General features: G+C 66.5%; 1 protein-coding gene across 1 annotated transcript in view; it reads right to left on the bottom strand.

Moving 5' to 3' along the window:
* Positions 1-13,678, bottom strand: part of TSNARE1 (t-SNARE domain containing 1) — a 50,615-nt gene that overhangs the window by 20,033 nt on the left and 16,904 nt on the right. The window contains exons 3-8 of the mRNA XM_090283310.1: positions 11,336-11,413; positions 10,559-10,628; positions 7,515-7,605; positions 6,506-6,580; positions 6,054-6,113; positions 3,599-3,757 (exon numbers count right to left, since the gene is read on the bottom strand). Coding sequence (XP_090139436.1) covers positions 3,599-3,757; positions 6,054-6,113; positions 6,506-6,580; positions 7,515-7,605; positions 10,559-10,628; positions 11,336-11,413 — 533 coding nt within the window. The remainder of the gene's footprint in view (positions 1-3,598; positions 3,758-6,053; positions 6,114-6,505; positions 6,581-7,514; positions 7,606-10,558; positions 10,629-11,335; positions 11,414-13,678) is intronic.

Raw genomic sequence — 13,678 nt, 5'->3', positions numbered from 1 at the left:
GAGCACCCCCACTGGGGACAGAGGATCCAGGGTCGCAGCCTTGTGCAGGTGGAATCCCCAACACTGCCCTGCAGCCCCCAGAGGAGGGGGAGGCGGCCTGGCCTGTCCGTCCTGCACGCGCCTCGGTCCCCGCGCTCAGCCAGGCCTAGCTCTGCCCCGTGCGCCTGGCACCCGGCACGGCACCCAAGTGCTGCTCAGGCAGCCCTGAGGGGTGAGGGGTGGGTGACTGGACGGGTGGGTGGGTGGATGGGTGGGTAGGTAGGTGGATGGGTGGGAGGGGTGGATGAGTGGACGGATGGGTGCGCGGGGGCAGGCCAGCAGGAGGCTCAAGGACGGGGCCCAGGGAGAAGTGCAAAGCAGGAGCACCTGGGCACAGGAGGCCGCCAGGGGCAAGGGGGGCCCAAGGCCCAGGCACCCCTGGAGGAGATGCACAGGGGGGAACCCTGTCCCAGGCAGGGTCCTGTCCTCAGTCCCGGGGCATGAGCACAAGGCCAGGCTCCTCAGGCGCCTGCGGGAGTGGGACTTGCACGGGGGGCCGTGTGCCGGGCATGGGCACCAAGCGCCAGACAGCGAGGGCGAGGGGACGAGACAAAAACACCTTAGCTCAGCGAATGTTTAAATCGCGCCATTGTTCTCCCGACTGCTCCTAAGCTGGAACTCATTAAGAGCTCCCCAGGACCTTCTTTGTCCTCCCCCACTGGCACCGCGGAAAAACTGCCTGGCACGGGACATGACAAGCCTTGGGGGCGGGGGTGCGTGTGGGCCGAAAATACCACTGCATTTTCTCTATCACTCACTCTCTGCTCGTGATTAGGGCCTCGGCAACCACCCACCTACAGAGACATCAGTTCCAGTTAACGGAACAGCCAAATGTGTGTGTGGATTGATTCAGTATTTATAGTTAGAGATGGGCCAGACCAACCACCCTGCGCTCCACCTGCACAGCGCCGGCTCTGGGAGGGGCCGGGCCTCGGGCTCTGTGCAGCCTGGGGGCGCTTCCAGGCCCCTCCCCACCCCCAGCCTCCTCCCTGCAAGGCCTGCCAGGTACCCATGGCAACGGAGCAGCGGGCTCTGAGCTGCACCTGGGTCAGGTGATGCGCCCTCTGGAGGGCAGGCCAGATGAGAGGGGCAGGAGCAGCCTGGCGCAGCCCCAGCCGGAGGGGGCAGGTGACTCTGGCTGCAGCTCCGTGTGCCAGACCAGTCCCTGGCAAGCCAGCGACATGACCGCAGTGGCGTGGGCGGCCCAGCTCACCTGGCCTCTCCTGTCCCAGGGGACGTGGCGCTGCCCTGCCCTGCAGACAGGAAGAGCGGCCTCAGCCAGGGTGAAGTCACCATCTGGGTACAGAGCTGGCTCTACCACCACTGAGTGGTGACCTCGTGACCTCCTACATCTTCCTCATCTGGGAGAGAGGCCAGCCCAGGGGGCAGGGGGCAGGGTGCCTCAGCTGGGACGGCCCTGCTGGGAGCCAGGCAGCCCGGGTCTGAGGCCCAGCTCCGCCCATGGCCACACAGTCTCTGGGTGCTGGGAACCCAGCAAGGACACACAGCTGCCCTGCCTGCCAGGCTTCCGTGCTCGTGAACAGAGATAAACAACGTGACGATCAATTAAACAGCACGTCAGGCCAAGCAGGGGTGCTGAGGTCTCGCTGTCAGTGCAGGGACCCAGGTCCCCTCTGCCCCCACGTGCTCAGCAGCAAGGGCACAGGATGGAGGATGCGCAGCCACGGGGACAGGCACCGGGAACTGCGCCCTGCACGCCGGACCCCAGGCAGGGTGGGCTGAGGCTCGAGCCCTGCTGCGGGGAACAAACAGCAGCCGCGGGGCAGGACACAGGCTTGGGAAAGAGCTGCTGCCCCCTGGTCACCCACCGGCCCACACGGGGAGTGTAAGCAGCCCCTGGACATGACTGAACTGGGGGGCGCAGACACCTCCTCGCGCCCCGCAGACCCTGCTTCCTCCACCTGCACCCAGCTCCGGCCGCTGCCCAAACCCAGGGTGGACCCGCCGCCTCTCCCTCCTCTCCATTCCAGACAAGGCCCCAGCAGGAGGCTGCAAGCCACCAGCACCCGCCCCAGTGGCACTGACACCCTGACCCTCGGGATCCTGGGAGGTCCAAGGCCCCCAAGGCCCGGCCTACCCAGGGCCAGTGTCAGGGAGGTCCCCTAGGCTGGGAGCTAGAGAGCAGCCGGCCTCCCGCTGCAGGGACACCCCAGACCCGGCCTGCATGTGCGGACCTCGCCTTGGTTGGGGGGTCAGGCGGTGCCAGGTCAAACGCCAGGGCTGCCAGCAGGACCCAAGGCAGGTCAGATGGTGTCGTGTGACCTCCCCCATCGGGAAGCTGCCTGGACCATGTGTCGGGGACACACATGCCCCAGGCTGGCCCGGCTCCTGTTCACAAGACGACCACTCTGCCCCCCACGGCCCCAGGGTCCCTCCCATGGCCCTCCCTGCTGTCAGGGAGGCAGCCCTGGGCCCCTTTCCTGCTTCTCCTGCTGTGGCAGCAGAGGGCTGACCACGGCTCTGCACCGGACCCTGCACCGGTCAGATCGGGGCAGGGCGCGGGGCCCTGCAGTCCATGCAGGGCTGGGCGCGCTGGGCTGGATGGGGGTGAGGATGGGCTCCAGGAGGGCCAGAGTGGGGAAGGACCCCAAAGCGAGGAGCCACACCCCCTCCCGAGTGTAAGACCTGCTGTGGCAGACACAGCACCAGGTCCTGAGCGGGTGGCTTGCCAGGTCCCTGTTTTCTTAGAAGCTGCTTTCAGGGGACCCTTGTTCCAGAAGCCAAGCCCCTGGAGCTGCAGGGCGCACATGCCCTCAGAGAGCCACTGCTCCAGCCCCTCCCACCGCAGAGAAGGAGGCTGAGGCCCAGGGGCGGGGGCGGGGACGGCACCAGGCTGGCACCCAAACAGAGCCGGCACGCCCTGCGAGTGACCGGAGTGCTGCGTGCGAAACGCACTTGCAGCCAGAGGCGGGAGGCCCTCCCGCACGCCCACCCTGGTCAGGACACCGCCGGCCTTGGGCAGCTGTCGCAGGAGGTGTCTGTGGCTACAGGCACATTGGCAGACCATATGACCCAAGGGTGAGCCTTAAAAGAGGAAGAATAGCCCCCTAGGCTCACATTGCCACCTGCTGGCAGTACCCCAAAATTGCAGGTACAGCTCTAGGGAGGTTCATTCAAAAGATCTGGGCACAGAACCCCCTCATCAGAGCACAGCAGCCTCCTGGACATCGGGGTGTGCAGCAAAGGGAAGGGCCACGGGGACTGAGACGCACCTCCCCAGGCAGGCCGTGACTCCGGCCAGAGGGCCGCGTCCTACTGGGAAAACGCAGGGAGGTGGGCACGAGGCACAGGGCGAGTGCTGCCGGGGTCCCTGGACTCCAACCTCTGCGCAACCCGGGGGCCAGCGCAGGGTTTTCCGCACCAGCAAGGCTCGGGCGGGAGACGGCCTCATCTGCTGGCCATGGGGCGGGTGTCACCAGAGTAGGGCTGGCCCAGCTACCACTGGAGAGCTGAGAGTCACCACACCGGGGGTCCAAGGGCACACGTGCACACACGCACACACAGACACACGCGCACACAGGTGCATGCTGGGCCTCACCTCGATCTGCAGGATGGCCTCCTCACGCAGCCGGGTGGCCTCCCAGTCCTCCTCAGTGACCTCCGGAAGCAGCGCCTGCTCCTGGCCCTGCCACGCGCTGTCATCCCCGTTAAAGATCTTCTCGTCATCGGCCAGCTCAGCAAAAGGGGCCCTGGGGCTCTGCTGATGACAGGCAGACCAGGTGCCCTGCTGCAGTTCACTGCCACCAGGCCCAGGTCACGTCCTCTGCCCGGGCCAGCAGCAGGAGCCCCCAGGGTCTGTGTACTCCCCCTCCACACCCCCATCCCACCAGCCTCCGGGCCAGGGGAGAGCCGGTCCCAGCCTGGCCTCTGCAGCCACATGGGGCGCTGGGCCTGCTGCTCAGGGGACAGCTCTTCGGGGCCACTGGACATTGGGCTACTGCAAACGGTGGGCAGGAGTCGGGGCAGGCAGACAGGGCCCTGCCCTTGACCCGCGTGTTCACCTCTGGCCACCCAGGCCTGGCTACAGGGAGCATAAGGCAGGACCCCTACCCAGCCACAGTCAGGGCCGTGCAGAAGGCCCTGCAGAGCAGTCTCCATGTTCCCAGCCCTCCAGGGCGCTGCCTCCAGGGGACTTCAGGAGACCCACTCTGCAGGGGTGTATCATGGGTGGCACTTATGGGGCCACACTCATTCTCCGGCAGAGCCTACCCCCTGCGGGTCCCCCCACAGCCCCACCACAGCCACAGGCCTGCCAGGACAACACACTCTAAAGGCTCGAATTCTCCCCAGTATGCATCTGGGGACCAAGATGGCCTGCCCCGTGCCAGGCGTGGGGAAGAGCGACGGGTGTGCTGAGCTGGGCACAAAAACCAAGAAACCCACAGAGAACTGCGGCACCATCTGAAAAACGTCAGCACGCCTGAGGGACCCCTGAAGGAGGCGCTGGTGGCAACGGCAGCCCCAGCGCCAGGGCCACCAGAAGGACGAGGTTTGCCGCCAGCAGCCCGCTCTGTAATGGGGCCCCTGGCTCCCCAAGTAGTTACACGCAGCTCGAAGTGCAGGGCGGGAGCCGGCCCAGGCGCTGGGACCCAGCTGAGGCTGTGGCCAACCCCCGCCAGGACAGCCACGCCAGGGAGGCGGCCGCTCCCAGCCGCCCGGCACTGGCTCAGACGAGAGGCAGGCGACAGGCACCCTGGCTCTGGCCAGGACCCCCAGCCTGCGGACGGAAGCCCGAGGGTGGGGTCTCAGCCGGGCCAGTCCCTGCACGGAGCAGGGCAGAAGTCCTGTCGTTGTGTACATCACGGAACTCTTTGAAATCATCTCATCTTCCATAATTTCTCCGAACTGCTACTGACCGTTCTCTGCTTTAAAGAAGTCCCACGGAATACGAGCCCTGCTGTGACCGGGATGTGAGTGTCCCACATGACTTCTGGGAAGGAGAATGAGGTCTGCCCTCTCGGTGCACTTGGGCTGGGAGTGCAAGGCCACCGGGGAGACACGCTCAATGCCAGCACAGGCCCTGTGTCCTGGTGGGGCCGTTCCCGCCCCTGCCAGCCCATCCTTGCCAGCAGGGGGCCTCCCGCGCCGCTGTGCCTGGGTGGGTGCGAGGAGGCGTGGCCGGGCCCGCTCGCCCTCTCCCAATGGCACGTGCTGAGGGCTTGGCCTGCTGGTCCCTGCGCTGTGCCCCCAGCCACGGGCTGTGAGGCTCCGGCCCTTTTGCTTTTGAATTAAGCCACCGCCTTCCTGTGACTGACTCGTAGGAGACCTCTGCCTTCGGCTGTAAGTCCCCTCGAGGCATGCTCTGTGCAAACGCCTTCGCCTCCTCTGTGCGCGCCCTGCGCTCCAGGGGGAGCTGAGCTGCCCTGAACTATAGCGTCTGCGGTCAGGACGTCTGCGCATGCAGCACTGGCGCCCCGAGGCGTGGGAGCCGCTCCCTCTCCGGCTTCCAGGGCGTCTGTCCGCGGGCTCCAGTCCCCACCGCCCCTCCTAAGGGGCCGGGGCGGTCTTCTCGCCCCTTTCAGAGCAGGCTGACGGCTTCCCAGGCTTTGAAGACTTTGCTGCTGCCTCTCTTATCCAAAGCGCTGTCCTGACGTGACTGAAGGCGGTTCTAAGAAACAGGATCAACTTACCCTGTGTATCGGGGGGGTTCCCGGCCTAGGGCCTGAAGCATTTGGACAGGTTTGGGGAACTCAACCATCACCTCCTCACACAGTTTCCTGCCAACCCCCCCGCCCCCATCTAGGGCTGCCGTTCCCCTCTTCTCCGGGCCGCCCCCCAGTGCCCGCTCACAGGAAGGCTGGTCTGACACACGTTGGCATGCTCGGTGAGCGACCTGCCCCAGCGGCCCTGCACGGAGCCCAGGCCTCGGCCCAAGGGCAAATGCCAACTTTTTCAGCGGTCACTTGCCTTAGCAGACGCTCAGCTTGAGGCCCCCAGCGGGACTCTGTGCACCCCCCTCACGCCCGCGGGCCATGGAGAGTCCCCACACCCACCTGCGGGTGGCTACCCCTCTGCACAGTGGGAAGCAGACCTCGGGATTTTTCCGCGATTTTCTGTTGAGAAAAGCACAGGAGGCAGGGAGGCGAGGAGGGACAGTCAGGCGGGCGGGGAGCACGGGGCCGTGGCTGCCGGCAGAGCATGGCCTCACCGGGGTCTCGCGGAAGCAGGGTGCGTGGTCAGGTCCCGCCGGTGCCCTGTGGGACAGCCTCAGCCAAGGTACCTGAGTCCCTGTCTTCATTCCTTACCCACCAGAGGGGACAGCCCCCAGCTCCCCCCTCCTGGGAGGCTACACCAAGGTCACCCTCCTTCCCTGTACACGCCCTGCGGTCACACCTCGTGGTAGCTGGTCCTCCCTCAGCTGGGGGACGTGACTGCACCAGCCCAACCCGGACGCGACAGCCTGAGGGGTGCCCAAAGGAGCAGGCCCACCCCACCAGCGCCTCACCTTTTGCACCGCTCCATAGCGCTGAAGGGCGTCAGAGAGCTGAGTCCTCAGGCGGTCCAGCCGGAGCCGCTCCTGCTGCAGAGAGAGGGGCTGAGACACACACGGCCTCCGCACTGACCACAGCCAGCGCCACTGGGGCTCGGCGCCCGTCTGGTCCCTGGAACAGCCCACACAGGAGAGGAGTGTGACAGCCCCCATCGGCCAGCGCAGGAGGCCTCCGCCCCGGTTCTAGGTGGCCTGTGCAAGGCCACACAGACGGTGGAGCCAGGCTACTGGCCGCAAGGAAGGCGGCTTCTCTCCATGGGACCGGGGCAGCCCCTGTAAAACTGTCTCCGTCTGCACGCCCGGCCCGCGCCACGGCCTCCGCCCTCCCGCAGAAGTGGGCCTCGGCTGGCTCGGTCACCCCGCACCTCGGCGCCCAGAACGCTGCCTGGCACAGAGCAGGTGCCAGACATGCCGCCAAACGCAGGAACGGATGAGCCGGCCCTGGAGCCTGGCCCTGCCTCCTCTGGTCGGCCGCGAGCACCAGCCGGCCAGGAGCCCAGTCCTCACTTGTCGCCACACAGCGTGGGCACAGACAAAGCCCTTGGACCAGGATGACCACACGGGCTCCTGGTCCCTCTTGCCCGCTCCTCCCGCTGCCATCTCCCTGGACGGCCCTCGCCAGTCCCCAGACCATGTCTCAAGTCACAGATGAGCCCATCCTAGCCTGGGGAGCTTCTGTGTAGCTCCCACCTGAGCGTGGCCTCTCCCACCACACACGCCACTTGAGCCCAGGACAGACAGAGCCATGGGAGCGCCGGCGAGACCAGCTCTCCAACGGGCGCCTCACAGCCAGTGCGGCCGCAGCGCTGAGTGTGTGCGGCCAGGTCTGTGTCTGGGGGGGGCCATCTGAGCACCACGCATGCGCACACCTGCCCGCGCCGCTGTCCCTCCTGCCTCTCTCTCTGTGCCCAGAGCAGGAGGCCGCCCCACCGGCCCGGCCCCCGGCGGCCTTCGGGGAACGTACCCGGGAGCAGCCCTGCAGCAGCTCCGACATCTGCTTCACGGCGCTGGTGCTGGCGGCCACGGTGTGGTTGGTCTCCTGCTGTACCGCGTGCCTGAGACGGGCAGGGGTGCAGCAGGGAGCGGGCCGGACAGGGAGATGGGGAGAACAGCGGAACCAGGGGGAGCAGGAAGGGGGCGGCACCGAGAGAGCAGGAGACATGGAGAAAGAGGAAAGGGGTCAGCGGAAACGCAGCGGGAAGGCGAGAGGCAGACGGAGACCGGGAAACAGACAGAAGGAAGGGCGGCCAAGGATCGGGGGGACAGGAGGGAACAGAGAGTCAGGGCAGGAGGGAGCATGGCAGCAGGGACGGGGTGAGGAGAGAGGACACGGTGACTCGGGGCAGGGGGAGCCCACGCACACAGTCACCCGTCCCAGGGCCCTCGCCCTGAACAGCCACCGCAGACGACCCCAGCCTCCGGATTTGGGCCAGTGCTTGCTCCCCCGGAAGCCCCGCCGCAAGTCCGCCCTGTGGAAAGGCCGCCCCTGGGGGTGACCACTTGTGGGGAGCCCGGGCCCCCTCTGCTGGTGAGGCCCTCTCCAGGCCCAGATACACAGGGCGCGGGCGCAGTTTGTAACCCGTGTGACCTGGAAGGAACCGGGAGACCAGCCCCGCGCCTGCCTGCAGCTGAGCACGGCCCCCAGTGCTGCCCCAAACATGCTACGTCCGCTGCTGCTTTTATTTCACGGCCACAAAACTCTCTGACGCCCTCCGTGGAGAGGGGGCCGCGTCCCTCGTGAATCTGGAGAGGCTCGGCCGCTCGGACCACAGAGGGGGCCGCGGGTGATGCGGTCGTAGAGGTGACGGCACCGCTGCTCGCCTCGCTGGGACGTCCACACCGGAGCAGACGCTCTGCTCCCCCAAGGCCGCCATGCTGTACGGGAGCCCGCGCCCCACGGCCACGGGGTGCAGACACCCCCCCGGACACCCCAGCTGAGCCCAGGATCAGCGCTGCTGGTCTTCGGAGTGAAGACGCTCCCAGAGGCTCTGGCCCCAGCTGAGGCGCTCCCAGGCTCTGAGTGGTCCCCGCTGAGGCAGCAGACACCCTGGTGCCACATGAGGCTCCGCGCTGCAGTCTCCTGACCCGCCAGCTCTGGGCCTTCAGTCCCACCGGCCCCGGGGCTGAGTCCAGCTGCGCGGGCCCCTAGGAGGGGAGCTGAGCCCCGTGCCCCATCCTCAACAGCGCCTCCCGGCCCCGAGTCTGGGGAAGCGCCCTTGGCCCCAGGAAAGCTCCCCCTGCTGGCCTCTGTTTCCCCACGTGTTAAAGGAGGACCTGGGTTCCGTCCCAGCAGCAGATAAGGCCAGAGAGAGGAGCTCGCCATAGCCCCGCACCTCCAGGAGACACCCCCGACAAGAGCAGTGTGCTTACTCCCCAAAACTCTCTCTGGGCCCCAAGCCTGGGCCAGGACCGAGGGCCAGGGCCCAAGGCCGCACGGGCCTCCTGAAAGGGCTCCTTCCACTCATGAGGCATTAGCTGCTGACAGCTGATGGACAGCAAGGGCGGGACAAAGGGACGCAGGGAAAGGAAGGGGGGGGGGGGGGCGAGAGAAGGAAGGGCCTCCCACGAGGCTGGGGCGGGGTGCGCTGAAGGCCGAGCTGAGGGCACACCTGTGGCGGGGATGGGAGGGCTCGGAAGGGCAGTAAGCCCGCCCCCTGCTTGGGTGTCTGCCCTTTGGGGTGCCAGGAAGTGCCACTCTCAGCTCTGCTGCTATTTCCATGGCAACAAGGATCCCCAGCAGCAGAGGAGGCAGCGGTGGTCCCCACCAGTTCGGAAGCGCACAGGAAGCAGGGTGCACCGTGGCCGGGCCGGCACAGACCTCAGCCTGGATGGAAGCTGCAGCCCCTCTGCACCTCACCCACCCTCCGGTCCCCACAGGGGTTTGACCATCACTGGGGGCTCAAGGGTGCTGAGAGGCACAGGGAGGTCTAGAACACCTGCCGGACGGGCTGGGACCACCTGGAGCTGGGAACCCGCAGGCCCAGTGCAGGGGTGCGTGCCTTCCCCATCAGCCCCGCCTGCCGCAAATGCAGGCTAAGGAGCGCCCAGGATGGGCTCGGCAGCACCAGGCCCGGCGGCAGGCCGGCACCAGCATCACTGCCGCGCCCCGGGGGAGCCCAGGCAGCGCATGGGGCCCCTCAGGCCTCAGAGCGCAGGCAACACCAGCACAGCTGTGAGCACACAGGGCCCTGCCCATGGGCCGGTTTCCCACCAGCCTCCTGGGTCTCCACCCGCCCGCCCAGCTCCTGTTCTAACGGGCCAGCAGCACAGGGCCGGCAGCCCAGGACCCAAGCAGGCAGGTCCTGCTGCCACCAAGCAGCCCCACTGGGGAGAGACCACCAGCCGGGCAACCTGGGCCAACTCGGGAGACTGTGTCGGGGCCACGCAGGCCCCCTTGAGCGGCTGACGGGAATGACCAAGCCCACACCCCCTCACGGGGGGACAGCAGGCTCGACCCTGGGAGGCCCCTAAAACGCTGAATTTTTTCAGTGAGGGCTCCCCTCCCCTGAGACCGGAGCTTGCTCCCAGCCCCTCACAGGCCCGACCCAGGGCTGGCCTCTGGGGCCCTCGAAAGGAAGGCCCAGTAGGACCCCCACAGGGTGTGTCACCCAGCCTCTGCGTCCCCACCTGCCCCGTCCTGCGCAAGTGGTGCGCCCAGCTCCCGTCCCGTGTCCGCAGGGTGCTCACACGTGTACAGACCCCACTGGCGGGTGCTGGGCTGTGGTGCACACGTGGGGATAGTTGGTGGGCACAACGTGTGCACGTGGACACAAGGCTAGCCACATGAGCACACGCCTGCGCGCAGGTGTGTCTGTGCGGGCACAGCAGACACACGTGGCGTCCATGTTGGGGCCCAGCCTCAGGGTGCAGGCAGCAGCCACAGGCCCTCGTGGGGAGGGGCACACATGCCGTCCACATGGCTGCCAGGCAGGTGTGTGGACAGGCGACACGCAAGCAGGCCGAGGGCGCAGCTGTGCACCCCACCACCGCACACAGGCACACACTCACAGGCTGCCCCGCAGCTCCTGTGTGTCACTCGACGTCCCCAGGGACCGGAGGCTCTGCTCCAAGGAGGTCACTGCAGAGAAGGGAGCAGACATCAGGAGCGGAAGCCCCTCCACCTGGCCAGGCCCAGACTCGGGGTACATGCCCAGGGCCTGGGAGACCACGCGCCTGCCAGGACCCCAGGGGTGGCACAGCACAGCCCCACACTCAGTCGCTCACACAGAGCCCAAGGGCTCCTGGGTATCCCCCCCAAGCCCCGCCCTCTGCCTGGGGAGGGGCTTCCCTCCTCACTCCCCTCCTGCTTCTCCCCACCCCCCCACCCCCGGTCTGCGCTCTCACTGCTCTGACGGATCTCGGGGCTCAGGGTCAAACACCCACCCTCATCTACGAGAAGCAGTCAGCCCCCATCGCCCCGGCCCAGCCTCGGCAAGCAGCACCCCACCAGCCCTGCCGGCCTGAGAACCCGTCCAGCCCACTCAGGGCCTGGGGGGGGGGGGGGGCGAAGGGGAGGGCAGCAGGGCCCAGGGCAACGCCTGCTGTGGGCGCCGGTGCTGCGTGTGGGGGCAGCGCAGGGGTCAGCGGTGGGAAGGTCAGGGCGGCCGGGACACTCCGACCTGCCGGCCCTCGCACCCCGAGACCCCTGGACCGGGACCGCAGGGTGGTCTAGTGGGGGCGGGCGGGAGGCCACGGGCACAGCCGCCACCCCGTGCGCACTGACCCTGAGCAGCACGCGCGGTGGCCCAGGTCAGCAGGGCAGGGAGGGCTGGGGCCCAGACTCACCGTTGGCGTTGATGTGGAAGACATCGGCTGACACCTCCTGGAACAGCTCCTGCAGGTCCCTCGGATCCACCTGGGTGGCTGCAGGGGGACAGGGCGGGGGAGGGCATGGTCACCGTGTGTCCGCGGGGCCCACCCCACGCAGCACCGGAGCAGTTCTGGAGCCGGGAGGCCACAGTCACCGCCTTCCTGGTCGGCCCCTTGGGCGGGCAGCGCACCGGAGTGGAGACGGAGTCACCTGCCAGGCAGCACTCAGAAGCCACAGGGAAGACAGCAAAGGGCGGCTCCTCAGAACGGCCCACGAGGAACGAGAACCCAGGTCCCTGCACACGCGTGCTCACGCGTCACAACGCAGAAACAACCTACATGCAACCGTGACGACGAGGTGAGGCCTGTCCCGACCACGGAATGCCGTTCAGACGTGGAAGGAGCCTGCCGTGGCCCCGCCAGGACGTGGCTGAGCCTCAGAACTACATGGGCCCAGGCCCCCGGGTGAGGCTGTGCCGCTGCCCGTGGCTGCACGGGGCCCCTGAGCACCCAGGGAGTCGAGCGCGGCTGTGCACGGTCACACGGTGGTGGCCGCCTTTGTGGGGCGCCCTGAGGGAGTTTCAAAACAGCCTCGGAACGATCCAAGTGACCCGCAAGTGACAACTGCCCCAGAACACAGTCCAATGACTTCAAAGGAAAACAATCAAACGCAGCACAAATAATACAAAACTCACAATCACAACTGACTGGACACACGAAAAAGTAGGGAAATGTGACCCCTGACCTTGCAAAAATCAATCAGCAGAAAATCTGACCCGGCAACAGCAGAGAGAGGACAGGACTTGCAGGGTGCGTTTACGGAAGTTACAAAGGGCGCAAGGACGCAGGGAACACGCCCCCCCAGGCGAGGACACAAAGACCCCTCGGGTCCCCCCAGCTGCCCGCTCACACAGGCAGGGTGCGAGGCCGAGCAAACAAACAAAACGAATTTCAAGAAATAAGGGCCGAAAGTTTCCAGGTTTTACGTGATTATCAACTGAGAGTTCCCAGAATTTCATTAAGTCCCAAACACAGTATGTATTAAAACTAAAAAGCCAAAGGCGAGTTACGGTCAACATTGCAGAAAACCTGTGATAAAAAAACAGACTTCGGGGGCCCGAGGAGAAACAACGGTCCCACCAACGCCGAACGAAGCCCAGGCCGTGGGAGCGCAGACGGGGCGCCGCCCTCACAGGCTACGGCAGAACGGCAAAACCCGCGGCCAGAACCCCGTAGCCAGTGGCAGAACGTTTCAAACACGGAGGCAGAAGAAACACTGGTCGGACCAGAGAGCCGAGAGAGCCTGCTCCCCCAGACGCGACCCAGAGGAGGCCCCGGGCGCCAGGTCGAAGGAACCAGCGGCAGGACGCCCGGCCTGCGGCGCAGTGCGGCACCAGCGGCGAGCACGGAGGCTGGGGCAGAGGGCCCGTCTCCTTTCTAACCCGCCCGAGGCTCTGAGGGACAGCCGGCGGCAAAGGCGACTCCGTGTGGTCACTGCCGCGGCTGGTGCAGGAGAGCCGCCACGCGGGCAGCGGGGACCCAGAGCCAGGGCCGCGCACTGACGACAACACTCCGCTGGCGGGCTGCAGGAGCGGAAGGCCCCACGCACAGCGGAGGCCCACGGAGGGTTCGATGTCACCCGTGAACTCCAGGGCAGGAAGAGCAGACGAGAACAAAGAAAACACAGACAGCAGACGTCAAGACGGGAGGCTTCGACCTAAAACCAGCGGCATGAACGCCAAGGGCAAAGGATCCACATGCAAGTCACTGAAACGCTGTTCGGGGCGACCGGCGGCGACCACCCTGCACGCAGGCTGCAGCCACCTCCACCGTCACCCGAAGGCCCGGCGGGCGGCACGGCTGCAACCTTCCCTCTGCAGAGCAGAGGGGCTCTGACGTGATCCGAGGCCCCTCCGTTACACACGGAATTCAGGAAACCCACTTCATGTGTGAAACTGGATCAGGCTCATCAGTGAGAGGACCGGAGACCCGGGGAGCAGTCACCACAGGACAGCAGGAGTGGCCACACCAGCATCAGACAGAGGAGCTCAGAGCAATGCACGTCACTGCGCACGGAGGGGACATTTTCACAGTGACGGGGTCCGCAGACCAAGAAGACAAAATGCTCCTCAGAGCGCACGCACGCCCCTCACACCACAGCCTGGAAACGTATGAAGCAGAAACAGCGCTGCAAGGACAAAGGACAAACCCACAGTCGTCACTGAGCCTTCGCCGCGCCCTCAGTGGTCAGCAGAGCAGGTCGGCAGGCAGCCAGTGAGGCCACACAGACTCCAGCCACACGCCTGTCAGTGCAGCCTG

Source organism: Furipterus horrens, unplaced genomic scaffold (genome assembly GCF_987537825.1).
Source record: "Furipterus horrens unplaced genomic scaffold, mFurHor1.1.pri manual_scaffold_7, whole genome shotgun sequence".
NCBI classification, from domain to species: Eukaryota; Metazoa; Chordata; class Mammalia; order Chiroptera; family Furipteridae; genus Furipterus; species Furipterus horrens.
The sequence above is the reverse complement of the archived record's forward strand: the minus strand, read 5'-3'. Positions and strand labels throughout refer to the sequence as shown.